Source organism: Protomyctophum bolini (assembly GCF_963924005.1).
Source record: "Protomyctophum bolini genome assembly, chromosome: 19".
In the NCBI taxonomy this organism is placed as follows: domain Eukaryota; kingdom Metazoa; phylum Chordata; class Actinopteri; order Myctophiformes; family Myctophidae; genus Protomyctophum; species Protomyctophum bolini.
In genome coordinates this window covers 39,080,677-39,107,273 of record NC_137880.1, presented here as the reverse complement: position 1 = coordinate 39,107,273, position 26,597 = coordinate 39,080,677, and the positions used below count along the sequence as shown (strand labels likewise).

General features: G+C 47.2%; 1 protein-coding gene across 9 annotated transcripts; it reads left to right on the top strand.

Annotated features, from left to right (window-relative positions):
* Positions 1 to 2,566: 2,566 nt before the first annotated feature.
* On the top strand, positions 2,567 to 25,111 carry zbtb1 (zinc finger and BTB domain containing 1). 9 transcript variants are annotated; one of them, XM_080791009.1, is made up of 8 exons: positions 2,567 to 3,415; positions 5,565 to 5,844; positions 8,780 to 8,931; positions 11,771 to 12,265; positions 14,120 to 14,921; positions 17,695 to 18,007; positions 20,248 to 20,474; positions 24,365 to 25,111. In XM_080791009.1, the coding sequence occupies exons 2-8, from the start codon at positions 5,581 to 5,583 to the stop codon at positions 24,581 to 24,583; spliced, it is 2,472 nt and encodes an 823-aa protein (XP_080647135.1). In that variant the 5' UTR covers positions 2,567 to 3,415; positions 5,565 to 5,580; the 3' UTR covers positions 24,584 to 25,111. The 9 variants fall into 9 exon arrangements, with proteins under 9 accessions (XP_080647135.1, XP_080647137.1, XP_080647133.1 ...); XM_080791011.1 differs by having other exon boundaries at positions 2,567 to 3,419; positions 5,573 to 5,844; XM_080791007.1 differs by having other exon boundaries at positions 2,567 to 3,419.
* Positions 25,112 to 26,597: the final 1,486 nt, after the last annotated feature.

Sequence of the window (26,597 nt, the reverse complement as noted above, 5' to 3'; positions counted from 1 at the left end):
TCACGTTGAAATGTGAATCCCTAGACTCCTTCAAAACCCGCTCTCAAAGAGCACATTATACGGGCGGCATGCAATTCGAAACTTGCCCCTGCAATAAAAAAATCACACCTGTGTGAACTGAGTGGTGCAACTCCCCCCCCCCCCCCCACCCCCCCTCCTCTCTCTCTCTCTCATTAGCAGGCAACAGTGCAGCACTAATACTATCTCTCTCTCTGTTTCTGGCGCCCCTACTGGTACTAATAGTCATATACTCGTGCTCATGGCCACATGGGTACATAGGCCGACACGGACATTGCTGTTCCTTGGAGTGGTTGCACCACTCAAAAAGTTAAAGTCCCGCCACCCACCCCCTAGACTAGGCTACACGACGTTTTCCCTTTTTGGTCGTGTGTAGTATTAAGTGTATTATATTTGTACGTCATTAAATGTTTCTGATTAATTGAAAATGGACCGAGGACCCTGATGTAACCAGAGTAATGTAGTAATTAAGAGAGGAGTGGCGACACGAGTGTTGACTGACTCCCATTGTAACAATGGAATGAGGAAGTGCTCATTCTATCTCAATGGGATAGTTCCAGCCAGAGGAGCAGTGTTTGGAACTATAGCCTCATATAGGCACCGCTTTGCAGGCGAGATCAAAGCGTGTCACCACTCTCTTACTATAAGTTACTCTGGATGTAATCAGTCGTTGATATAGTGCTTTTTCTCGTTTTATCTTCTTAGCAGATTTTGTATTGACCTCTAGGCCTTTTCCCTGAACTGTATCCATTCTACAAAGTTAAACTGTTAATACACTAATCAATCAATCAATCAGACCGGCGTCCCCCAGGGTTCTATAATAGGTCCTCTCCCAGGCCTGTTTTTCTCCCCCTCACTAAATGTTTTGCAGAACGTACCCGATCTACAAGCTCACAACGCATCACGTTGTGTCTCATGTCGCCGCATTATGATGTCCAAAACGGTTACTTTTAATTCAAAAACAGTAGCAGTCAGGCTCGACACATCAAGTGGATTTATGAAAATACACAAAAAAGAAAAAAAAATATTTCCCTGCATTAAGATGTGTTTTAAGCCTTTTAAAATATCATGATAAATATCCCCTAGGAGGTTACAGTATACCGCCATATATCTTAATATAATAATTATATATTATAATATTAAGATAATAATAATAATAATAATAATAATTAATAATAATAATTAATAGTGGATCTGGTCACCCTAGACATTAATAGTGGATCTGGTCACCCTAGACATTAATAGTGGATCTGGTCACCCTAGACATTAATAGTGGATCTGGTCACCCTAGACATTAATAGTGGATCTGGTCACCCTAGACATTAATAGTGGATCTGGTCACCCTAGACATTAATAGTGGATCTGGTCACCCTAGACATTAATAGTGGATCTGGTCACCCTAGACATTAATAGTGGATCTGGTCACCCTAGACATTAATAGTGGATCTGGTCACCCTAGACATTAATAGTGGATCTGGTCACCCTATAGACATTAATAGTGGATCTGGTCACCCTAGACATTAATAGTGGATCTGGTCACCCTAGACATTAATAGTGGATCTGGTCACCCTAGACATTAATAGTGGATCTGGTCACCCTAGACATTAATAGTGGATCTGGTCACCCTAGACATTAATAGTGGATCTGGTCACCCTAGGCATTAATAGTGGATCTGGTCACCCTAGACATTAATAGTGGATCTGGTCACCCTAGGCATTAATTAATAGTGGATCTGGTCACCCTAGACATTAATAGTGGATCTGGTCACCCTAGACATTAATAGTGGATCTGGTCACCCTAGACATTAATAGTGGATCTGGTCACCCTAGACATTAATAGTGTAGCCCTTGATTTCATAATAGAAATAGAATGAAAGGCATTTTTGTTTTACTTCTCCGAGCTGTACCGACAACCTCTGGTCAGCAGATGGAGCCAAAGAGCCATTACATCCTCTAAGCTGCAGTGAGGAGGAGACGTGAGTAACCTAACCTACCGGGGGAGCTGATTTTGATTGATTGATTGATTGATTGATTGATCGATTGAAACATTTATTTCACAGTATGCAGAATGGGTACATTTGAAAAGAAAGTACAGGTCATTGAGGTCAACACAAAAACTGCTACTTGAGGATAGAACCATATAGAAAAAGCACAAACACTTGTTTACATAATTGGGTCCTCCATCCATTTAGTGACATATATACACTTATATGAAGAATGAAGAGAGCTGGGAACTGTAGTTCAGACACAAACTACAATATAGATGTGTAGTTTGAAAGTGTAGTTTACATGAATGCTTCAGATTAAGGATCCAACAAGGGCTGGTCCATTTGGTTACCAACTAACTCAGAGGGCGCTGTTTTTCCTTTACAAAATAAAATTGGCTGATAACGGATAACAGCAGTGTGTAGGGGGCGTGGTTGGGTGACGACGCAGCGGGGGGGCGTGGTGTTAAAGCTCGCGGGGAGGCGCGTGCGGTGTGTGTGTGTGTGTGTGTGTGTGTGTGTGTGAGAGAGAGAGAGAGCGCGAGGAGGAGAAGAAGAAGAGCACACAGAGCGGCTGTGCGGAAGTTCTTTCATCTTCTTTTTTTTCCTCCTCCCCTCCCTCCTCATTTGGGACTGACTAACTGGCTGCAGAAGAACAGAACCGACTAGAGAGGCTTCACCCCGGCCGTCCCGACCCCAACACACCCGGACTAGAGAGGCTTCACCCCGGCCGTCCCGACCCCAACACACCCGGACTAGAGAGGCTTCACCCCGGCCGTCCCGACCCCAACACACCCGGACTAGAGAGGCTTCACCCCGGCCGTCCCGACCCCAACACACCCGGACTAGAGAGGCTTCACCCCGGCCGTCCCGACCCCAACACACCCGGACTAGAGAGGCTTCACCCCGGCCGTCCCGACCCCAACACACCCGGACTAGAGAGGCTTCACCCCGGCCGTCCCGACCCCAACACACCCGGACTAGAGAGGCTTCACCCCGGCCGTCCCGACCCCAACACACCCCGCGGGGAGACGGTTTGACTGTTGATTCTCGTGTCGCCCCGGCCCGGCCTGACTCCTCGGCAGCAGCACAGACAAACAACTTCATTATGGTTCGGAATATCAAAAAGAAGTGAGAGAGAGAAGACTATAGGAGGAGGGAAAGAGAGAGAGAGAGAGAGAGGAGGAATTAAGCTAACTAACGACGCACGGGACGGAACGGCACGGCACGGTGCGGGGTCCGCCGGGGCGAGGCGACGCGGTGCGGTGCGGGGAAGGGAACTATAGCACCGAACCGAACCGAACTTGTTGTTGACGTTGGACTGACTGGAGGACATTTTATTGAGAACACAACAAAGTCTGTCCACTTCCTCACCGCCAGGCCGCCTCCTCCTCCTCCTCCTCCTCTAGAGCTGTGGGTGAGAGCTTTACTTTATTCCCTCTCACTTTGTTTGTAAACAAACACGCAAGCATACATCAATAACAATAACTGAACTGTACAACAACTGAACAACACTAGACACTATATAGTAATAATACAGAAGCGGTTGTGTGTCTGTGTTCAAACTGTTCATATTCATACGTCGTTCGTGTTTCGTATTGCTTGTTGTTCTGAAAGTCTCGAGACGTACTGACGGTACGTGCGTGAATTCATGGCTGCCCTGCATGGCTGCGGGATTAATATGGGAGACGCACGCACGTCACGCACACACACACACAGCACAGCAGCAGCGCGGGGGTGGCACGCACGCATACCGTTTCTACTGTATGCGTGAGAGAGGAGGTGGAGGCAGCTCTGTCACGCAAGCGCTCTCTCTCTCTCTCTCTCTCAGTCACGCAGCTCTACAAACAGATCTCCATTTTGCGTGTCGTCGTGTTGCGGGAGAGAGAGAGAGAGAGAGAGGGAGAGAGAGAGAGAGAGACTATCAGTCTAAACGCCACACAGCAGCAGCAGGGGGTTGTTGAAACTGTAAACTGTCTGAAACTGTAAGTATAGTAACCGTCCACTCTGCAAACCATAACAACAACTGACAGTCAGTTGATTCTTATTCGAGGCCGGGTTAAAATAAGCTACTATATATCGCACGTTGTTGTTATTATAGTATATTGCGTGACTGACACAACTATAGAGCTAAACACACACACACACACACCCTGTGCGTGCGTGTTTTGAGAGTGCGTAGCCTATACCAGACTGTAGTAGAGAGAGTTTAGGCCACGCAGTGATGCGTGGGCGGGCTGGGCTGGTGGGACGTATAAAAACCTTTCATTTTAGCTGCTTAACTACAGGTCTGGTGTTGTGTGCACCCCCCCCCCCCCCCCCACACACACACACACACAGAGAGGCGATGTAATGAATGTTCATAGCTGATTATAATAGACGGATTGGGACCCCTACTTATTTACATACTGCTATGCAAATGAAGGGAATATTCATCATGACAAACTATGCGTCAGAAATATAGTAGTTATTCATATAGCTATTAACATAATGCTCATGACAAACTACATAGTCACATGATGCAGCATAGTTTTTCCTTCATATAATAATATAGTCGGCGTTAAGAAGTTAGACATGTAAATTAACCAAATGTTCATGACAAACTATGGTCAGAAATATAGTTATTCATATGTCATATCTATGTAGTTGACATAAGAAGTAGGCTACACAATGATTAATGCTCATGACAAACTAGTCACAAATGCAGCTGTTAACTACATTATATGCTTTGTTATAGCATATATATATATATATACAGGTATAATTTAAGTTAATATTTCCTTATGAAGTAAACATGTAAATGAAATTATAGTTGGTGTATAGTTACTAATCCATGTAGTTGATATCCATAACGTTAGGGGAAGAGAAACCACAAAAGCAGAAAGCCACTCCAACTTATAGGTGCGCTATAGTGTAGCAGAGTGGCTCACAGCCTGATGGTGGATTAATAAAGAACGCAACCCAGTTAAGGCATTCAAGTTATACTTTATCTGTTTTTACTTTAGCTGTAAAATAGCAGATCTACAAGCTCGAGTGCCGCGCTAGGAGCTTGTAGATCTGCTATTTTTGAAATATCGTGAAAATGTGGCACAAATCTTTGAATATATATTCTTTCAGAACGTTTAAAAAAAAACCTCAAATCTTATTTTTTTTTTTTTTTTATCCCACGATTTTGTAACCCATTTTTCACCCCTGTGCCAATCATCTACTGTGATCCTGGGCTCTACAGTGTCTACACACCCTCCGCCAACCTGGGGAGAGCAACGGACTTGAACTCATGCTCCCTTCATGCCTGAGTGTCCAAGTTGCTCCTTTACGCCTGACAGGGGGGAGTTTCCCTGGTTGGACGTAGCGCGTGGAAGGAACACGTTATTCCAACCAGTTCCTTTCCCCTCCATCAGGCAGTTTAGAAACCTTGGATTCTAAGAAAAACCGTTGTGATTCAGAAGACATTTAGTAGAATCTGCTCTCGGGCCCTAAATGTGTTTTAATTGCTTCCTTCATCTCCTCTCCTCTCTTGTTCTCCTCTCCTCCTCCTCGTCTTCTCCTTCCTCTCCAGCAGGGGGCGAGGGTTTGCGATGGCGAGGCTAAGCCACAGCGACCACGTGCTGCAGCAGCTCAACAACCAGCGCGAGTGGGGCTTCCTGTGCGACTGCTGCATCTCCATCGGCGACATCTACTTCCGCGCGCACAAGGCCGTGCTGGCCGCCTGCTCCTCCTACTTCCGCATGCTGTTCATCCGCGACCAACAGGGGGCGTCGCGGCTGGACCTCAGCAACATGCAGACGAGTGCCGAGTGCTTCGACCTCATCCTGCAGCTGATGTACCTCGGACGCATCGTGGTGAGTTGTTGTTGTTTATTTACCTGTTGTTTATGTACCTGTTGTTTATGTACCTGTTGTTTATAGGCATCGATATTAATCCCGACGATATGAATCGATTAATTGAAATAAATAAATAAATCGATTTTCGTGGTTTGGCAATCTAAATGTAAAAGGAAGAAGCAAGCTGCAGCGAATAGTAAACCTAGCCTCAAAAATCATTGGGGAGAGACAGCAACAATTAGGCTGTATATCTACAAGGAGGTACTTCGTAAAAAAGCTATCAAGATAGCAAACGACCTCCTCTCATCCACTCTGCAGGGAGTTCGAACTACTTCCCTCTGGTAGACGGTACAAAGTACCAAGAGCTAACCTTAACATTTTTAAAAATTCTTTCATACCAAATGCCATTAAGGCACTAAATGATACCATGTCTCGCTAGATTTGTTTGTTTTCCAATGTATTTGCCACTATTGTCCTGCACTTTTTTTGCCATGAGAAAATAATTGTGTTAAGTGTTGTTGTTGCTGTTGTTGTAACCGTTTGTTTTTTACTGTTTGAGACGGAAGACGAATTTCCACACGTGGACAATAAATTAACTAACTAACTAACTAAAAAGAAAAAGAAAAAAAAAACGTTTTTTTTTTCTTTTTTAGGGGGGCTAGTGTGTGATGTGTAATGTGAGCTTTAGTCATATTCCATTCATATTCAAGAGATACATTATAGTCACTTTCAGTATTAGAGCACTGTAGAGGGGAGCTGTGTGTGTCTGTGACTGTAGAGGGGAGCTGTGTGTGTCTGTGACTGTAGAGGGGAGCTGTGTGTGTCTGTGACTGTAGAGAGGAGCTGTGTGTGTCTGTGACTGTAGAGGGGAGCTGTGTGTGTCTGTGACTGTAGAGGGGAGCTGTGTGTGTCTGTGACTGTAGAGGAGAGCTGTGTGTGTCTGTGACTGTAGAGGAGAGCTGTGTGTGTCTGTGACTGTAGAGAGGAGCTGTGTGTGTCTGTGACTGTAGAGGGGAGCTGTGTGTGTCTGTGACTGTAGAGGGGAGCTGTGTGTGTCTGTGACTGTAGAGGGGAGCTGTGTGTGTCTGTGACTGTAGAGAGGAGCTGTGTGTGTCTGTGACTGTAGAGGGGAGCTGTGTGTGTCTGTGACTGTAGAGGAGAGCTGTGTGTGTCTGTGACTGTAGAGGGGAGCTGTGTGTGTCTGTGACTGTAGAGGGGAGCTGTGTGTGTCTGTGACTGTAGAGGGGAGCTGTGTGTGTCTGTGACTGTAGAGAGGAGCTGTGTGTGTCTGTGACTGTAGAGGGGAGCTGTGTGTGTCTGTGACTGTAGAGGGGAGCTGTGTGTGTCTGTGACTGTAGAGAGGAGCTGTGTGTGTCTGTGACTGTAGAGGGGAGCTGTGTGTGTCTGTGACTGTAGAGGGGAGCTGTGTGTGACTGTAGAGAGGAGCTGTGTGTGTCTGTGACTGTAGATAGGAGCTGTGTGTGTCTGACTGTAGAGGGGAGCTGTGTGTGTCTGTGACTGTAGAGGGGAGCTGTGTGTGTCTGTGACTGTAGAGAGGAGCTGTGTGTGTCTGTGACTGTAGAGAGGAGCTGTGTGTGTCTGTGACTGTAGATAGGAGCTGTGTGTGTCTGACTGTAGAGGGGAGCTGTGTGTGTCTGTGACTGTAGAGGGGAGCTGTGTGTGTCTGTGACTGTAGAGAGGAGCTGTGTGTGTCTGTGACTGTAGATAGGAGCTGTGTGTGTCTGACTGTAGAGGGGAGCTGTGTGTGTCTGTGACTGTAGAGGGGAGCTGTGTGTGTCTGTGACTGTAGAGGGGAGCTGTGTGTGTCTGTGACTGTAGAGGGGAGCTGTGTGTGACTGTAGAGAGGAGCTGTGTGTGTGTCTGTGACTGTAGATAGGAGCTGTGTGTGTCTGACTGTAGAGGGGAGCTGTGTGTGTCTGTGACTGTAGAGGGGAGCTGTGTGTGTCTGTGACTGTAGAGGGGAGCTGTGTGTCTGTGACTGTAGAGGGGAGCTGTGTGTGTCTGTGACTGTAGAGGGGAGCTGTGTGTGTCTGTGACTGTAGAGGGGAGCTGTGTGTGTCTGTGACTGTAGAGGGGAGCTGTGTGTCTGTGACTGTAGAGGGGAGCTGTGTGTGTCTGTGACTGTAGAGGGGAGCTGTGTGTGTCTGTGACTGTAGAGAGGAGCTGTGTGTGTGTCTGTGATTGTAGAGAGGAGCTGTGTGTGTGTGTGTGTCTGTGACTGTGGAGGGGAGCTGTGTGTGTCTGTGACTGTAGAGGGGAGCTGTGTGTGTCTGTGACTGTGCCCAGGTGATGATGGTCGTTGATGCTCATCAAGGAAGGCAATTATGTTTCTGCACTGTCAAAAGTAATGCTACTTCTTTTGCAATGTAGTTAAATACAAAATCTCACGGGGGAAGATAAATTATATAAAATTAAAAAATCTGTCATTTTTCTTTAAAATATATATATTTTTTTAATATTGTGAAAAATCGTATCGTGATACGAATCGTATCGTCGATCGTGATTTAGTCGACTGAAATGTATTTTGGCGCGGCCTTGATGCCGTTGTAATGACTGTTTTTACACTTGCTGAAAATAGCCGATCTACAAGCTCACAACGGCTATTTTCAGCATGCAACTAATTATAAAATGACTTATACTGGATCTCTTGTCCACTAGTCCCTTCCTAACATTTTAGTCTAGTTTTTATTTGTTGACGAAATTGTCAGTATATTTAGTCTTAGTTTTAGTCATCATAGCTTAGTTTTCATTTAGTTTCCATTTAGTTTTCGTCAGTGGAAAAAGGTAGTCGACGAACATTTTTCGTCTTAGTTTTAGTCGACGAAAACAACACTGGTATGTGCATAGGGTCATTTCAGCTCTACCTTGAGCTACCATAGACCTACATGGGGCCTACATCCTTAATAACGACCTTGTGAACGCCTCTCTCTAGGTGGGCAGCTATGAGTTCGAGGAGCTGAAGGCCTCCATGGCCTACCTCCAGATGTACTACATCCCAGACTCTCTGGAGGACCTGAGGGACATCCGCAGCTCCAACCTCACGCCCTCCTCCTCCGCCTCCTCCTCCTCGTCCTCCTCCTCCAGGTGTGTATTGTTAAAACCCCTTTTGGGGTTAGCATTATGATATGCTTTAGCTATTGAAAAATAGCAGATCTACAAGCTCATAGCCTGCTTGCTTGTAGGTCTGCTATTTTTGAAAAATCAAAGAACGACTGACATATAGAAACATGGCTTTTTCAGAAAACTGTCAGGATGTAGAAGAACAATTTTTAGAATCTGATCTCAGGTCAGAACTAAAACTAACTCGGAGAGATTAAAATGGGGTGCATTTTGCATCCCAAAACGCAGCAATAAAACGACCTCTGCATCCACGGGATGCACTACTGTACTGATGTTTTTTATTCTAGTTTATTTTTCTAGCTGTAGTTGATAATAATAAAATGAGTTAATGGCACAGGCAGACTGAAATAAGTGTCAGAGCTTAAATAAACATGTAAATATGAAATGAATGCTTAAACATGTAGCTAGGTGTAATGTTAGAGACCACAGAAGACATCATGTAAATATGAAATAAATGCTTAAACATGTAGCTAGGTGTAATGTTAGAGACCACAGAAGACATGTAAATATGAAATAAATGCTTCAACATGTAGCTATAGGTGTAATGTTAGAGACCACAGAAGACATGTAAATATTAAATAAATGCTTAAACATGTAGCTATAGGTGTAATGTTAGAGTCCACAGAAGACATGTAAATATGAAATAAATGCTTAAACATGTAGCTATAGGTGTAATGTTAGAGTCCACAGAAGACATGTAAATATGAAATAAATGCTTCAACATGTAGCTATAGGTGTAATGTTAGAGACCACAGAAGACATGTAAATATTAAATAAATGCTTAAACATGTAGCTATAGGTGTAATGTTAGAGACCACAGAAGACGTGTAAATATGAAATAAATGCTTCAACATGTAGCTAGGTGTAATGTTAGTCCACAGAAGACATGTAAATATGAAATGAATGCTTAAACATGTAGCTAGGTGTAATGTTAGAGACCACAGAAGACGTGTAAATATGAAATAAATGCTTAAACATGTAGCTATAGGTGTAATGTTAGAGACCACAGAAGACATGTAAATATGAAATAAATGCTTAAACATGTAGCTATAGGTGTAATGTTAGAGACCACAGAAGACGTGTAAATATGAAATAAATGCTTCAACATGTAGCTAGGTGTAATGTTAGTCCACAGAAGACATGTAAATATGAAATGAATGCTTAAACATGTAGCTAGGTGTAATGTTAGAGACCACAGAAGACATCATGTAAATATGAAATAAATGCTTAAACATGTAGCTAGGTGTAATGTTAGAGACCACAGAAGACATGTAAATATGAAATAAATGCTTCAACATGTAGCTATAGGTGTAATGTTAGAGACCACAGAAGACATGTAAATATTAAATAAATGCTTAAACATGTAGCTATAGGTGTAATGTTAGAGTCCACAGAAGACATGTAAATATGAAATAAATGCTTAAACATGTAGCTAGGTGTAATGTTAGAGACCACAGAAGACATGTAAATATGAAATAAATGCTTCAACATGTAGCTATAGGTGTAATGTTAGAGACCACAGAAGACATGTAAATATTAAATAAATGCTTAAACATGTAGCTATAGGTGTAATGTTAGAGACCACAGAAGACGTGTAAATATGAAATAATTGCTTCATCATCTAGCTAGGTGTAATGTTAGAGACCACAGAAGACGTGTAAATATGAAATAAATGCTTCAACATGTAGCTAGGTGTAATGTTAGTCCACAGAAGACATGTAAATATGAAATAAATGCTTAAACATGTAGCTATAGGTGTAATGTTAGAGACCACGGAAGACATATAAATATGAAATAAATGCTTAAACATGTAGCTAGGTGTAATGTTAGAGACCACAGAAGACGTGTAAATATGAAATAAATGCTTCAACATGTAGCTAGGTGTAATGTTAGAGACCACAGAAGACGTGTAAATATGAAATAAATGCTTCAACATGTAGCTAGGTGTAATGTTAGAGTCCACAGAAGACATGTAAATATGAAATAAATGCTTAAACATGTAGCTATAGGTGTAATGTTAGAGACCACAGAAGACATGTAAATATGAAAGAAATGCTTAAACATGTAGCTAGGTGTAATGTTAGAGTCCACAGAAGACATGTAAATATGAAATAAATGCTTAAACATGTAGCTAGGTGTAATGTTAGAGACCACAGAAGACATGTAAATATGAAATAAATGCTTAAACATGTAGCTAGGTGTAATGTTAGAGACCACAGAAGACATGTAAATATGAAATAAATGCTTAAACATGTAGCTATAGCCAGGTGTAATGTTAGAGGCCACAGAAGACATGTAAATATGAAATAAATGCATAAACATGTAGCTATAGGTGTAATGTTAGAGGCCACAGAAGATATGTAAATATGAAATAAATGCTTAAACATGTAGCTATAGGTGTAATGTTAGAGACCACAGAAGACATGTAAATATGAAATAAATGCCTAAACATGTAGCTATAGGTGTAATGTTAGAGACCACAGAAGACATGTAAATATGAAATAAATGCCTAAACATGTAGCTAGGTGTAATGTTAGAGTCCACAGAAGTTAACCTTTTTCAAGCCTGTTTTCTCAACTCGATGTTTCTCTCCAAGACATTAATCTATAAGCCATATCAACCATAACAACCAATATGTCAATTTGAAGCTATGATTCCCTGCTTTCACATGACATGAAAAAAAAAACGAAAATTAAAAAAGAATCCAATGGCAGTCCCTCAGTCAAAATGTGGTCCCATTTGTAGAATCTCAGGTCTAAACATTGTGCTCCTCCCCCTCCCCCTCCTCCTCCCCCTCCCCCAGCTCCTCCTCCTCCACCACGGGAGGGGGAGTGGCCACGACCACCGGCGGGAAGATGATGTTCGGCGTGCGCATGTTCGAGCAGCCGGCCCCGCCGCGGCCCAGCGCCGGCCCCCCCGAGGCGGAGCGCCCGCACAAAGCCGCCGCCGCCGGCGCCACCATCATCGCGGCGTCGCGGCAGGCCGCCATCCCGCTGACGGCCAGCAGGGCGGCGCCGGCGGCCCCGGCCGCCGTAGCGGTGGATGACGTGGCGGTGTCCGCCGCCGCCGCCACGCCTCTGATGCTGGCCCCGCCCCTCGCCGACGGCATGGCGGAGCAGCCGTGCGACCTGCGGAAGCGCTCGGGGGGCGGGGGGGGGAGGGGCGGCGGCCTGAAGGAGCGGCCTCGTTTCGGACGCACCTACACCTGCGACGACTGTGGCTTCGTCTTCAGCTGCGAGAAGCTCCTCATCGAACACATCCTGACCTGCACCAACCGCAAGGCCTACCAGCCCCCCAGGTAACTGTCTGACCAACCGCAAGGCCTACCAGCCCCCCAGGTAACTGTCTGACCAACCGCAAGGCCTGCCAGCCCCCCAGTTAACTGTTTATCCAATCACAAGGCCTACCAGCCCCCCAGGTAACTGTTTATCCAATCACAAGGCCTACCAGCCCCCCAGGTAACTGTTTATCCAATCACAAGGCCTACCAGCCCCCCAGGTAACTGTCTGACCAATCACAAGGCCTACCAGCCCCCCAGGTAACTGTTTATCCAACCGCAAGGCCTACCAGCCCCCCAGGTAACTGTCTGACCAATCACAAGGCCTACCAGCCCCCCAGGTAACTGTTTATCCAATCACAAGGCCTACCAGCCACCCAGGTAACTGTTTATCCAACCGCAAGGCCTACCAGCCACCCAGGTAACTGTTTATCCAATCACAAGGCCTACCAGCCCCCCAGGTAACTGTTTATCCAATCACAAGGCCTACCAGCCCCCCAGGTAACTGTTTATCCAATCACAAGGCCTACCAGCCCCCCAGGTAACTGTTTATCCAATCACAAGGCCTACCAGCCCCCCAGGTACCTGTCTGACCAACCGCAAGGCCTACCAGCCCCCCAGGTAACTGTTTATCCAATCACAAGGCCTACCAGCCCCCCAGGTAACTGTTTATCCAATCACAAGGCCTACCAGCCCCCCAGGTAACTGTTTATCCAATCACAAGGCCTACCAGCCCCCCAGGTAACTGTTTATCCAATCACAAGGCCTACCAGCCCCCCAGGTAACTGTTTATCCAATCACAAGGCCTACCAGCCCCCCAGGTAACTGTTTATCCAATCACAAGGCCTGCCAGCCCCCCAGGTAACTGTTTATCCAATCACAAGGCCTGCCAGCCCCCCAGGTAACTGTTTATCCAATCACAAGGCCTACCAGCCCCCCAGGTAACTGTTTATCCAATCACAAGGCCTGCCAGCCCCCCAGGTAACTGTTTATCCAATCACAAGGCCTACCAGCCACCACTAAACACAAATGACTTCTGTAACTGTGTTGGTAATGATCTGTTTTTCGCTCTGAACACCACTAATAAAGTTCGTAATTCAACCAAATCCATGATTTTCAAAACACCAAAAATCCTATTGGTGTGTGTGCTCTGAAATCTTCTTTATACATGATTCTAAAGGTCATTACACACTGGCGAAGCGATATATTCGTGCGAATAATTCGCATTAAAAAAAAAAAACAATTGAAGTCCATGCAAGCTTCCACATCAGTGGCGAATGTGCGAGAATGCGACCGTTTTCGCTCTTTATTTGTTCGCTCGCTCTGGTGTCGTATTTTGCAGAGATTCGCAGGCGAAACTGCAACATGCAATATTTCGCATTTTCAGATCGCTTATTCGCATCGCGTCGCTAATTCGCCAGTGTGTAATGACGTTTAAGAACCACTGAAATATAAACATAGCTTTTTTTCAGAAAACTGTCAGGATGTAGAAGAACATTTGTAGAATCGTCCTCGGGTCAGAACGGGTTAACCCATTCTGAGGGAACCCGTTTTGGTGGTAGCATCATGTTATGCTTTAGCTATTGAAAAATAGCAGATCTACAAGCTCGTAGCGCGCCACCGAGTGGCGCGCTACGAGCTTGTAGATCTGCTATTTTTGAAAAATCGAAGAACGACGATTTTTAAAATCTGATCTCAGGTCAGAATGGGTTATAATCAGACCAGTGTGTGTCCAGTGGAAACCTCGTGATGAATCTGATCTCGGGTCAGAATGGGTTATAATCAGACCAGTGTGTGTCCAGTGGAAACCTGGTATGAATCTGATCTCGGGTCAGAACGGGTTAATAACCGCTACCGTTCCCTGTGACCCGACAGGACCAACGCCGAGGCCGACAACGACTCCAGCAAGGCGGAGAGCTCTGCGTCGGAGGGTCCCGGTGAGGAGGGGGCCGGCGACGGCCAGCGGCTGCTCCTCGTCTGCAAGGCGGAGGACGACTGGCCCGCCACGCCGGGGGGGGCGGGGCCGGGGGGGGAGCACAAGATGGACGCCGCGATGACGACCAACCGCTCTGCTCCGATGACCGCCGCCGCCGCCGCCGCGGACCACCACAACGAGGCCGGCAGGAGCGTCTCCATCAAGACGGAGCCCGCGGACGACCACGACCACCACGACCACACCCCCATCTCGGACGACGCCGCGGCGGCGGACTCCATCGGCGGGGTCGCGGTGGCGCTGCGGGGGGGCGAGCAGCAGCAACAACGGGACTGTAGCGCGCGGCTACGCGGAGACGCCAAACACAAGGACCGCCTCCTCCACCACCACCACCACCACCGAAGGGGTTCCAACGCCAGGTTCCAACGCCACGAGCCGCCGAGCCGCCCCACCGCGGAGGACGCCAACGGGTCTGGCGGCGAGGAGGGGGAGGGGGGTAGGGGGGAGGAGGGGGAGGGGGAGGAAGGGGACTCTTCTTCATCGGGCATCCCGCCGGCCGCCAAGCTCCGTAGGATCAAAGAGGAGAAGGCGGAGGAGGAGGAGGACGAGGGGGAGGACGAGGGGGAGGGGCGGCGGTGCACGCCGTGCGAGCTGTGCGGGGCGTTGCTGGCGGACGAGGACAAGTCCACCCACTACATCTCCAGCCACATGGGGCACATCTGTGCCTGCGGACGCTGTGGGCAGGTGCTTGTTCTGGATCAGAATGTTCTGTTACGTTGGCCCCGGCCACTCGTTGATTAGAATGTTCTTACGTTTGCGCCTGATGGAGGGGAAATAAGGAACTGGTTGGAATAACGTGTTCCTTCACACGCGCTACGTCCAACCAGGGAAACTCCCCCCTGTCAGGTGTAAAGGAGCAACTTGGACACTCAGGCATGAAGGGAGCATGAGTTCAAGTCTGTTGCTCTCCCCTTGTCCCCCATATATGGGGACTAGGCTGGTCTCCCCTTGTCCCCCAGGTTGGTCTCCCCTTGTCCCCCATATAGGGACTAGGTTGGTCTCCCCTTGTCCCCCATATATGGGGACTAGGTTGGTCTCCCCTTGTCCCCCATATATGGGGACTAGGTTGGTCTCCCCTTGTCCCCCATATATGGGGACTAGGCTGGTCTCCCCTTGTCCCCCATATATGGGGACTAGGTTGGTCTCCCCTTGTCCCCCATATATGGGGACTAGGTTGGTCTCCCCTTGTCCCCCAGGTTGGTCTCCCCTTGTCCCCCATATATGGGGACTAGGCTGGTCTCCCCTTGTCCCCCATATATGGGGACTAGGTTGGTCTCCCCTTGTCCCCCATATATGGGGACTAGGTTGGTCTCCCCTTGTCCCCCATATATGGGGACTAGGTTGGTCTCCCCTTGGTCTCCCCTTGTCCCCCATATATGGGGACTAGGTTGGTCTCCCCTTGTCCCCCAGGTTGGTCTCCCCTTGTCCCCCATATATGGGGACTAGGCTGGTCTCCCCTTGTCCCCCATATATGGGGACTAGGTTGCTCTCCCCTTGTCCCCCATATATGGGGACTAGGTTGGTCTCCCCTTGTCCACCATATAAGGGGACTAGGTTGGTCTCCCCTTGTCCCCCATATATGGGGACTAGGTTGGTCTCCCCTTGTCCCCCAGGTTGGTCTCCCCTTGTCCCCCATATATGGGGACTAGGTTGGTCTCCCCTTGTCCCCCATATATGGGGACGGTTGGTCTCCCCTTGTCCCCCATATATGGGGACTAGGTTGGTCTCCCCTTGTCCCCCATATATGGGGGACTAGGTTGGTGGAGGGTGTGTAGAGCCCAGGATCACATTAGATAATTGACACAGGGGTGAAAAATGGGTTACAAAATCTTGGGATAAAAAAAATATATATATATATATTAAAAAAAAAAAAGATCTTACGTTGTCGTTGTCACTACTCGTCTTTTTGAACGAGAGGCGTCGTTGTTGAGGTCAGAAATGAAGAGCTTAGTTATTATATCCGTCTGGTCAAAACCGCGGAGAGCTCCTTAGATTAGGAGATACGAGGCGTTCTTTGTGAACGGTAAAAACAGGGAAGTGAACGCGCACGCGCGAAGAGCAAGGAGTACTATGGTGATATTCAGAAATCTGAATATTCTTCTCTTGTTTGATGAAAATGCAGCAATCCGTCGGTTGGATTATAGTTATGACGTTTCCACACGTCTAAACGGGTTAAAAAAAACAAAACATCATCTACTCATGATGTTTATGTGGCTTAAGGCTTATGTGTTGTGAACGCCCCAGGCAGTTTTTAAGTTGCTCGATTCTGTGTGCTTCTTAGACAACGTAGTATTTAGATATTTGATATTCATTTCTGCAGCCGTCTAGCTGCCTTCCTATACAAACCCACTGTAATGTCAAACTCCATTTTAACCATCATAGATTCATCGATGAAACTGCCCTCCTAATGCTTTTTTTTTTTATTACATTTTTTTCAATTTATTTTTAGGAAATTGAAAACCATCAGGGAAAGAATAAGGCTCCATTAAAACTGGTTCAGACCGTAAGACGGGTTGGCACGTCGTACGCAATCCAACCCACGGGTTGGCACGTCTAGGACGTGTGCACACGTTGGATTGCGTACGACGTCCTAGACGTTCACACGTCCTAGCGCATTTTCAGTGATATCAAACGAGAGAAGAATATTCTGAATATTTAATTTTTAAATGTTTTATGTTGCTCGATTCTGTGTGTTTCTTAGACAACGTAGTATTTAGATATTTGATATTCTTTTCTGCAGCCTTCTAGCTGCCTTCCTATACAAACCCACTGTAATGTCAAACTCCATTTTAACCGTCAGATTAGATTAATCGAAAACACACGCGGAGACAGCTTTCGTACAGCTGCGATGTTGGTGAGTTTAACATTGTTTAATGCAATCAGACAGGACTTCTCTATGTGGATGAACGGGGCTGCAGTCGAGGCCATAGAAAGTAGTTTTTTGCCACTCAGTGGGCGTTCCCTGCATAACTTCCAGGTATGATGATGCAGTTGTTTTCGTCGATTAAAACTAAGACGAAAAATGTTCGTTGACTACCTTTTTCCACTGACAAAAACGAATGGAAACTAAATGAACTAAGCTATGGTGACTAAATCTAAGACTAAATATACTGACAATTTCGTCGACAAATAAAAACTAGACTAAAATGTTAGGAAGGGACTAGTGGACAAGAGATCCACTATGAATCATTTTACTCTTGGTTGCATGCTGAAAATAGCTGATCGTTGCGACGCGTTGTGAGCTTGTATATCAGCTATTTTCAGCAAGTGTAAAAACAGTCATTACGACGGCATCAAGGCCCGGCATCAAAACACATTTTAGTCGACTAAAATCTTATGACATTGAGTCGACTAAAACTAGACACCAAGACATTTCCAGGTGACTAAAATGTGACTAAAACTAAATTGTTTCAGTCCAAAGACTATGACTAAACTAAAATCGAAATTCCCCCGCCAGGTGCTCATCAAAGGCCGGCAGCTCCAGGAGCACGCGGAGCGCTGTGGCGCCGAGTCACTGGCGGACTCCCACGGCGAGGACGACAGCTCCTCCCCCCTGCTGGAGGAGGAGGAGCCTATGATGATGCAGGGCGATGGCGAGGAGATGCTGATGATGGAGGACGGAGGCCTGCTGATGGAGGAGGAGGGCTCGGACCTGGCCTGTCCTCACTGCGGCCTGCTGTTCCAGAGCGAGAGCCTGGCGCTGGAGCACGCCCTGTCCTGTCCGCACGACCCCGAGCTGCTCCGGCCCGCGCTGCTGCTGGACGAGGCCGGTAAGCAGCGGTGGTGGTGTTTCTGTGGCAGCAAATTTTATCTATTTTAGTTTTAGTCATAATATAGTCTCTTGAATAGAGCACCGAAGTCCTGACGTCACTCGCTCATCCCTTCCATTCCCCCTGGTTCTAAAGTCCTGACGTAACTCGCTCATCCCTTCGATTTCCCCTGGTTCTAAAGTCCTGACGTAACTCGCTCATCCCCTCCATTCCCGTGGTTCTAAAGTCCTGACGTAACTCGCTCATCCCCTCCATTCCCCTGGTTCTAAAGTCCTGACGTAACTCGCTCATCCCTTCGATTTCCCCTGGTTCTAAAGTCCTGACGTAACTCGCTCATCCCCTCCATTCCCCTGGTTCTAAAGTCCTGATGTCACTCGCTCATCCCCTCCATTCCCCTGGTTCTAAAGTCCTGACGTCACTCGCTCATCCCTTCGATGACATGTTTATTTTTCAAACACAGTTCTTATATGAAGCAATCTAAAAATCCTCCTATGGCGATTTCAATGCAACTAAAAAAATACATGAATCTGGGGACTGACGCCCTCTACTGAAAGTGACGTCAGACTTCGGTGCTCTATAGTTTTCACTTAGTTTTAGTCACATTTTAGTCACCTGGAATGTTCTAGTGTTGATTTAGTCGACTAAAATGTGTTTTGACAGGCCTTGATGTCGTTGTAATGACATATGTTACACTTTGGTTGCATGCTGAAAATAGCAGATATACAATCTCACTGTATATCTGCTATTTTCAGCATGCAACCCAGCATAAAACTGGATCTCTTGTCCACTAGTCCCTTCCTAACATTTTGGTCTAGTTTTTATTTGTTGACGAAATTGTCAGTATATTTAGTCTTAGTTTTAGTCACAATAGATTCGTTTTTATTTAGTTTTTATTTAGTTTTAGTCAGAACATTTTTCGTCTTAGTTTTAGTCGACGAAAACAACACTGCCGGTAAGACCGATGCTGTAGAGGCTGTCATTTGTTTGGGGCGGAAGTTTGCGCGATTTTTAGCGGAAGTGCCGCCCAAGGAAATGTCGTGATTGGTCGGGAAAATATCGTATCTGAGGGAAATACATCTGACGGATGTTTTCCGGAGGATACGTCCGCCGATAGCTTCTCTGCCTTACGTTGTGACCAGGCTTTACTTTATGCTTCTCTGCCTTACGTTGTGACCAGGCTTTACTTTATGCTTCTCTGTCTTACGTTGTGACCAGGCTTTACTTTAGGCTTCTCTGTCTTACGTTGTGACCAGGCTTTACTTTATGCTTCTCTGTCTTACGTTGTGACCAGGCTTTACTTTATGCTTCTCTGTCTTACGTTGTGACCAGGCTTTACTTTATGCTTCTCTGTCTTACGTTGTGACCAGGCTTTACTTTATGCTTCTCTGCCTTACGTTGTGACCAGGCTTTACTTTATGCTTCTCTGCCTTACGTTGTGACCAGGCTTTACTTTATGCTTCTCTGCCTTACGTTGTGACCAGGCTTTACTTTATGCTTCTCTGTCTTATACGTTGTGACCAGGCTTTACTTTATGCTTCTCTGCCTTACGTTGTGACCAGGCTTTACTTTATGCTTCTCTGTCTTACGTTGTGACCAGGCTTTACTTTATGCTTCTGCCTTACGTTGTGACCAGGCTTTACTTTATGCTTCTCTGCCTTACGTTGTGACCAGGCTTTACTTTATGCTTCTCTGTCTAACGTTGTGACCAGGCTTTACTTTATGCTTCTCTGCCTTACGTTGTGACCAGGCTTTACTTTATGCTTCTCTGCCTTACGTTGTGACCAGGCTTTACTTTATGCTTCTCTGCCTTACGTTGTGACCAGGCTTTACTTTATGCTTCTCTGCCTTACGTTGTGACCAGGCTTTACTTTATGCTTCTCTGCCTTACGTTGTGACCAGGCTTTACTTTATGCTTCTCTGCCTTACGTTGTGACCAGAGAGAGAGAGAGAGAGAGGGGAGTTGCACCACTCGGTTCACACAGGTGTGATTTTAAAGTGGTGCAACCACTCCTACAACCAGCAACGTCCGTGTCTACCTACCTACCTACCTACCTATGTGGCCATGAGCACGAGTATGACTCATTAGTACCAGTGCGGGGCGCCAGAAACAGAGAGAGGGATAGTGCTGCTAATGAGAGAGAGAGAGAGAGATATGGGGGGGAATTGCACCACTCAGTTCACACAGGTGTGATTTATTTGTATTTCTTTTAATATCTCTTCTTCTCTCCGCCCCCATGTAGGCGTCATCGGCGGGGAGCCCGACCACCGGCGGAAGCACTTCTGCAGCCTGTGTGGGAAGGGCTTCTACCAGCGCTGCCACCTGAGGGAGCACTACACGGTGCACACCAAGGAGAAGCAGTTCAGCTGCTCCACCTGCGGGAAGCAGTTCCTGCGCGAGCGCCAGCTGCGGCTGCACACCGACATGCACAAGGGCATGGCGCGCTACGTCTGCCCCGTCTGCGACCAGGTGAGGAGACCAGTGAGGAGACCAGTGAGGAGACCAGTGTGTGTCCGTCCCCCCAAGAAGCAAAGATTTGAGTTAAAAACGTTTGCTCTGAAAGAATACATGTTCAAAGATCCGCGCCACATTTTCACAATTTTTTTTCTCCAAAAATGGCAGATCTACAAGCTCGTAGGCTATGAGCTTGTAGATCTGCTATTTTTCAATAGCTACTAAAGTATAACATAATGCTTAAAACACCAAAAGGGGTTCCCGCCCATAATGGGCGAAAGGCGGACACCTCATTCGCCGATTCACCGGTTTTGAACCTGCATCCGTTCCTTTCATTACGTTCTTTGGTACCAACGCGGAAGCTTGCCCTCACAAGAACTTAGTCAACGTCGTACGATTTGTCACACACGTTACCGCAGTGAGGTCTGTTCTCCGCCTTTGACCAAATCTCTTGGAGCGGTTGAGCAGCTCGGGAATTATTTGATTAGTTGATTTGACGTCCCCGATCCAACACTTGACGGACACTCTAACCACACGGCCACTGTCTGGCAGCTGGCAGTTAGTTACATGACTCGGGAGTCATTCTTGTTTTTGGGTACAAACTACAATTCTTTGTTTTTAGTTTATTAAAATAATAAAAACGTTACAAAAAAAGGTAACGTCAATAAAAAGAGAAATATGTGCCGGTGAGAAAGGATGGAGGGCTTATGTGTGTTCTCACCAAAGATAAATAGACAAAGTAATCAAACATAGGTATGGGAAATAACAAATACATGTGATTAATTATAATTAATTAATCACATGCATGTCTGTGTCTTGAGTATGCATAATGAAGCTACATAGAGCACCGAAGTCCTGACGTCACTCGCTCATCCCCTCCATTCCCCTGGTTCTAAAGTCCTGACGTCACTCGCTCATCCCCTCCATTCCCCTGGTTCTAAAGTCCTGACGTCACTCGCTCATCCCTTCGATTCCCCTGGTTCTAAAGTCCTGACGTCACTCGCTCATCCCTTCGATTCCCCTGGTTCTAAAGTCCTGACGTCACTCGCTCATCCCTTCGATTCCCCTGGTTCTAAAGTCCTGACGTCACTCGCTCATCCCCTCCATTCCCCTGGTTCTAAAGTCCTGACGTCACTCGCTCATCCCTTCGATTCCCCTGGTTCTAAAGTCCTGACGTCACTCGCTCATCCCTTCCATTCCCCTGGTTCTAAAGTCCTGACGTCACTCGCTCATCCCTTCCATTCCCCTGGTTCTAAAGTCCTGACGTCACTCGCTCATCCCTTCGATTCCCCTGGTTCTAAAGTCCTGACGTCACTCGCTCATCCCTTCGATTCCCCTGGTTCTAAAGTCCTGACGTCACTCGCTCATCCCTTCCATTCCCCTGGTTCTAAAGTCCTGACGTAACTCGCTCATCCCTTCCATTCCCCTGGTTCTAAAGTCCTGACGTCACTCGCTCATCCCTTCCATTCCCCTGGTTCTAAAGTCCTGACGTCACTCGCTCATCCCTTCGATTCCCCTGGTTCTAAAGTCCTGACGTAACTCGCTCATCCCTTCAATTCCCCTGGTTCTAAAGTCCTGACGTAACTCGCTCATCCCTTCAATTCCCCTGGTTCTAAAGTCCTGACGTCACTCGCCCATCCCTTCGATTCCCCTGGTTCTAAAGTCCTGACGTCACTCGCTCATCCCCTCCATTCCCCTGGTTCTAAAGTCCTGACGTCACTCGCTCATCCCTTCGATTCCCCTGGTTCTAAAGTCCTGACGTCACTCGCTCATCCCTTCGATTCCCCTGGTTCTAAAGTCCTGACGTCACTCGCTCATCCCTTCGATTCCCCTGGTTCTAAAGTCCTGACGTCACTCGCTCATCCCTTCGATTCCCCTGGTTCTAAAGTCCTGACGTCACTCGCTCATCCCTTCGATTCCCCTGGTTCTAAAGTCCTGACGTCACTCGCTCATCCCTTCGATTCCCCTGGTTCTAAAGTCCTGACGTCACTCGCTCATCCCCCTCCATTCCCCTGGTTCTAAAGTCCTGACGTCACTCGCTCATCCCCCTCCATTCCCCTGGTTCTAAAGTCCTGACGTCACTCGCTCATCCCTTCGATTCCCCTGGTTCTAAAGTCCTGACGTCACTCGCTCATCCCTTCCATTCCCCTGGTTCTAAAGTCCTGACGTCACTCGCTCATCCCCTCCATTCCCCTGGTTCTAAAGTCCTGACGTCACTCGCTCATCCCTTCGATTCCCCTGGTTCTAAAGTCCTGACGTCACTCGCTCATCCCTTCGATTCCCCTGGTTCTAAAGTCCTGACGTCACTCGCTCATCCCTTCGATTCCCCTGGTTCTAAAGTCCTGACGTCACTCGCTCATCCCCTCCATTCCCCTGGTTCTAAAGTCCTGACGTCACTCGCTCATCCCTTCGATTCCCCTGGTTCTAAAGTCCTGACGTCACTCGCTCATCCCTTCCATTCCCCTGGTTCTAAAGTCCTGACGTCACTCGCTCATCCCTTCCATTCCCCTGGTTCTAAAGTCCTGACGTCACTCGCTCATCCCTTCGATTCCCCTGGTTCTAAAGTCCTGACGTCACTCGCTCATCCCTTCGATTCCCCTGGTTCTAAAGTCCTGACGTCACTCGCTCATCCCTTCCATTCCCCTGGTTCTAAAGTCCTGACGTAACTCGCTCATCCCTTCCATTCCCCTGGTTCTAAAGTCCTGACGTCACTCGCTCATCCCTTCCATTCCCCTGGTTCTAAAGTCCTGACGTCACTCGCTCATCCCTTCGATTCCCCTGGTTCTAAAGTCCTGACGTAACTCGCTCATCCCTTCAATTCCCCTGGTTCTAAAGTCCTGACGTAACTCGCTCATCCCTTCAATTCCCCTGGTTCTAAAGTCCTGACGTCACTCGCCCATCCCTTCGATTCCCCTGGTTCTAAAGTCCTGACGTCACTCGCTCATCCCCTCCATTCCCCTGGTTCTAAAGTCCTGACGTCACTCGCTCATCCCTTCGATTCCCCTGGTTCTAAAGTCCTGACGTCACTCGCTCATCCCTTCCATTCCCCTGGTTCTAAAGTCCTGACGTCACTCGCTCATCCCTTCGATTCCCCTGGTTCTAAAGTCCTGACGTCACTCGCTCATCCCTTCGATTCCCCTGGTTCTAAAGTCCTGACGTCACTCGCTCATCCCTTCCATTCCCCTGGTTCTAAAGTCCTGACGTAACTCGCTCATCCCTTCCATTCCCCTGGTTCTAAAGTCCTGACGTCACTCGCTCATCCCTTCCATTCCCCTGGTTCTAAAGTCCTGACGTCACTCGCTCATCCCTTCGATTCCCCTGGTTCTAAAGTCCTGACGTAACTCGCTCATCCCTTCAATTCCCCTGGTTCTAAAGTCCTGACGTAACTCGCTCATCCCTTCAATTCCCCTGGTTCTAAAGTCCTGACGTCACTCGCTCATCCCTTCGATTCCCCTGGTTCTAAAGTCCTGACGTCACTCGCTCATCCCCTCCATTCCCCTGGTTCTAAAGTCCTGACGTCACTCGCTCATCCCTTCGATTCCCCTGGTTCTAAAGTCCTGACGTCACTCGCTCATCCCTTCCATTCCCCTGGTTCTAAAGTCCTGACGTCACTCGCTCATCCCCCTCCATTCCCCTGGTTCTAAAGTCCTGACGTCACTCGCTCATCCCTTCCATTCCCCTGGTTCTAAAGTCCTGACGTCACTCGCTCATCCCTTCGATTCCCCTGGTTCTAAAGTCCTGACGTCACTCGCTCATCCCTTCAATTCCCCTGGTTCTAAAGTCCTGACGTCACTCGCTCATCCCTTCGGTGCTCTATTACGTTGGAATCAAATCGTGACATGATTACATTTTGTCCTTCCATATCGTCCCCCTCCCCTTCCATATCGTCCCCGTGTACTTCGCAGGGCACCTTCCTGAAGCACGACCACCTGCGTCACATGATCTCCCACCTGGCGGCGGGCGAGACCATCTGCCAGGTGTGCTTCCAGATCTTCCCGGGCGGCGAGCAGCTGCAGGCGCACATGGACGTGCACCTGTACATCTGCGGCGTCTGCGGCGAGAAGTTCCGCCTGCGCAAGGACATGCGCAGCCACTACAACTCCAGCCACACCAAGAGACTATAGCCCCCCCTCTCCCTCCCTCCACCCCCCCCAACCACCCCCCTCCCCCCACATACACACAATCCCCCTATAGCTGTCCTCCATATATCCATTTTAACCATGAGATCAGATTCTAAAAAAATGTTCTTCTACATCCTGACAGTTTTTCTGAAAACGCTATGTTTACTATGTCAGTCGTTCTTTGTTTTTTTCCCAAAAAATAGCAGATCTACAAGCTCGTACCCTACCTACCCTGGAGCTTGTAGATCTGCTATTTTTCAATAGCTTAAGCATAGCATGATGCTAACACCAAAATGGGTTAAAGGAGTTACTCGAGCCCCCCCACCCACCACCCCCACCCCCACCACACCCACCCAAAAGAAATGACGCTCTGGCCAATCACTGGCCTCGGTAGTAGGTACCCGGGTCTTCTTCTTTTTTTTTTTCCATTTTGGCTCACAAAGAAAAGCCTGGGGAAACCAGGACTGCAGGGAGTCGACTTGTATTCCGCTAACCAATAAGAGAGGAGCGTCAGTGTTTCTACGCTGTTCTCAACCGGGTGGAGGGAAGGAGGGGGGCCGGGGGGGGGGTGAACCAATGGGATCCCCCGGGGCAGACTAAGGCCTCATTCACACCTAAGACACACTAAGACACATTTCCCGTGTCTGCTGTGTGTGTCATGGCCGCCTCGATGGGAGTCACATGGTTTGATGACCACAGCCTTGTTGTGTGGGGGGAGGGGGGAGGGGGGAGGGCAGAAGACAGCCATGCATGCAACCAAGGTTGTGGTCATCGAACCATGTGACTCCCATTGGAAATGCTTCGATGCGGCCATGACACACAGAAGACACAGGACACACAAAGTGTGTCTTTCAGGTGTGAATGAGGCCTTGGCGACCTCTGACCCTGTGAGGCCTTTGGAACACATGGAGAAACGGCACTAGGACCGCCCGATGTATTTGACCGCACACCCCCCCTACCCCCCCCCCCCCCCCCAACCCCCCAAACGGAAACGGTTTTGTGCCCCCTTTTTGTGTTAAAGGAAAATCTAAATTATTAAAAAAATATATTTATATCCAAAAATGTTGGATATTTTTCAAGTGTTTTAAGTTGTTCCTGTATTTGTCGTTCGCTGCAATCGAAAGCAGCACAAATTCAACGTTCTCCATGTATTCGTGGCTTCGCAGGGGGTTTGATGGATGGAATTAACCCATTTTGGCCTGACCTCGAAATTAAAAAAACTAATCTTCTAAATCCTCCAGTCTTCTGAAATAAATATTTTCACGATTTTTCAAAAATACCAGACCTACAAGCTCGTAGTGCGCCACTCGGTGGCTCGCTACGAGCTTGTAGATCTGCTATTTTGAAGAACGCTGAAGAACGGCACTCCTTTAAGTCTCGTCTACTTAAAAAAATAGAAGCCATAAATGTGAGATCAAATTTATGCACTTGAACACCAAAAAGAAAACAGAGACCTTATAATTCTGCATTTTTTCCAAGTATATATTATGCATAACCTGAGTGTTGATATGAGCTTTGGGTCATCATTAGGGCTGGACAATTAATCTGGGAAAAAGAAATAGACTAAATCGCGATATGAACTGCTGCAATTTACACATCGCAGAGGCTGAACTTGCAAGTTTTCAAAAAAAATACCTATGTTTCTATATCAGTGGTGCTCAATATTTCATGTCAAGGACCCCAAAAAATATATGTAATTGGCCGTCGACTCCCCCCCCCCCCCCCCCCCCCCATCTGAAAATATGTTGTTCCAGGGACCTCCCAAGAAGCAAAGATTTGAGTTAAAATGTTCACTCTGTAATAATAATGTATATATATATATATATTCAAAGATTTGAGGCACATTTTCACGATTTTTTTCAATAGCTAAAGTATAACGTGATGCTTTAAAACACCAAAAGGAGTTCCCTAACCAAAATGGGTTAAATAATCACATTTGAACCGGGGGACTATACCCACTGTTCAAGGTCATCTTTGGACCATGAAGCACCATAATCATAAATAAAATTATTTTTAT

Coding starts and splice junctions, on each gene's coding strand:
- zbtb1 (XM_080791009.1), top strand. CDS start 5,581: ATGGCGAGGCTAAGCCACAGCGACCACGTGCTGCAGCAGCTCAACAAC. Junction 14,922..17,694: donor CCTGCGGACGCTGTGGGCAG/GTGCTTGTTCTG, acceptor TTCCCCCGCCAG/GTGCTCATCAAAGGCCGGCA. Junction 18,008..20,247: donor GCTGCTGCTGGACGAGGCCG/GTAAGCAGCGGT, acceptor GCCCCCATGTAG/GCGTCATCGGCGGGGAGCCC.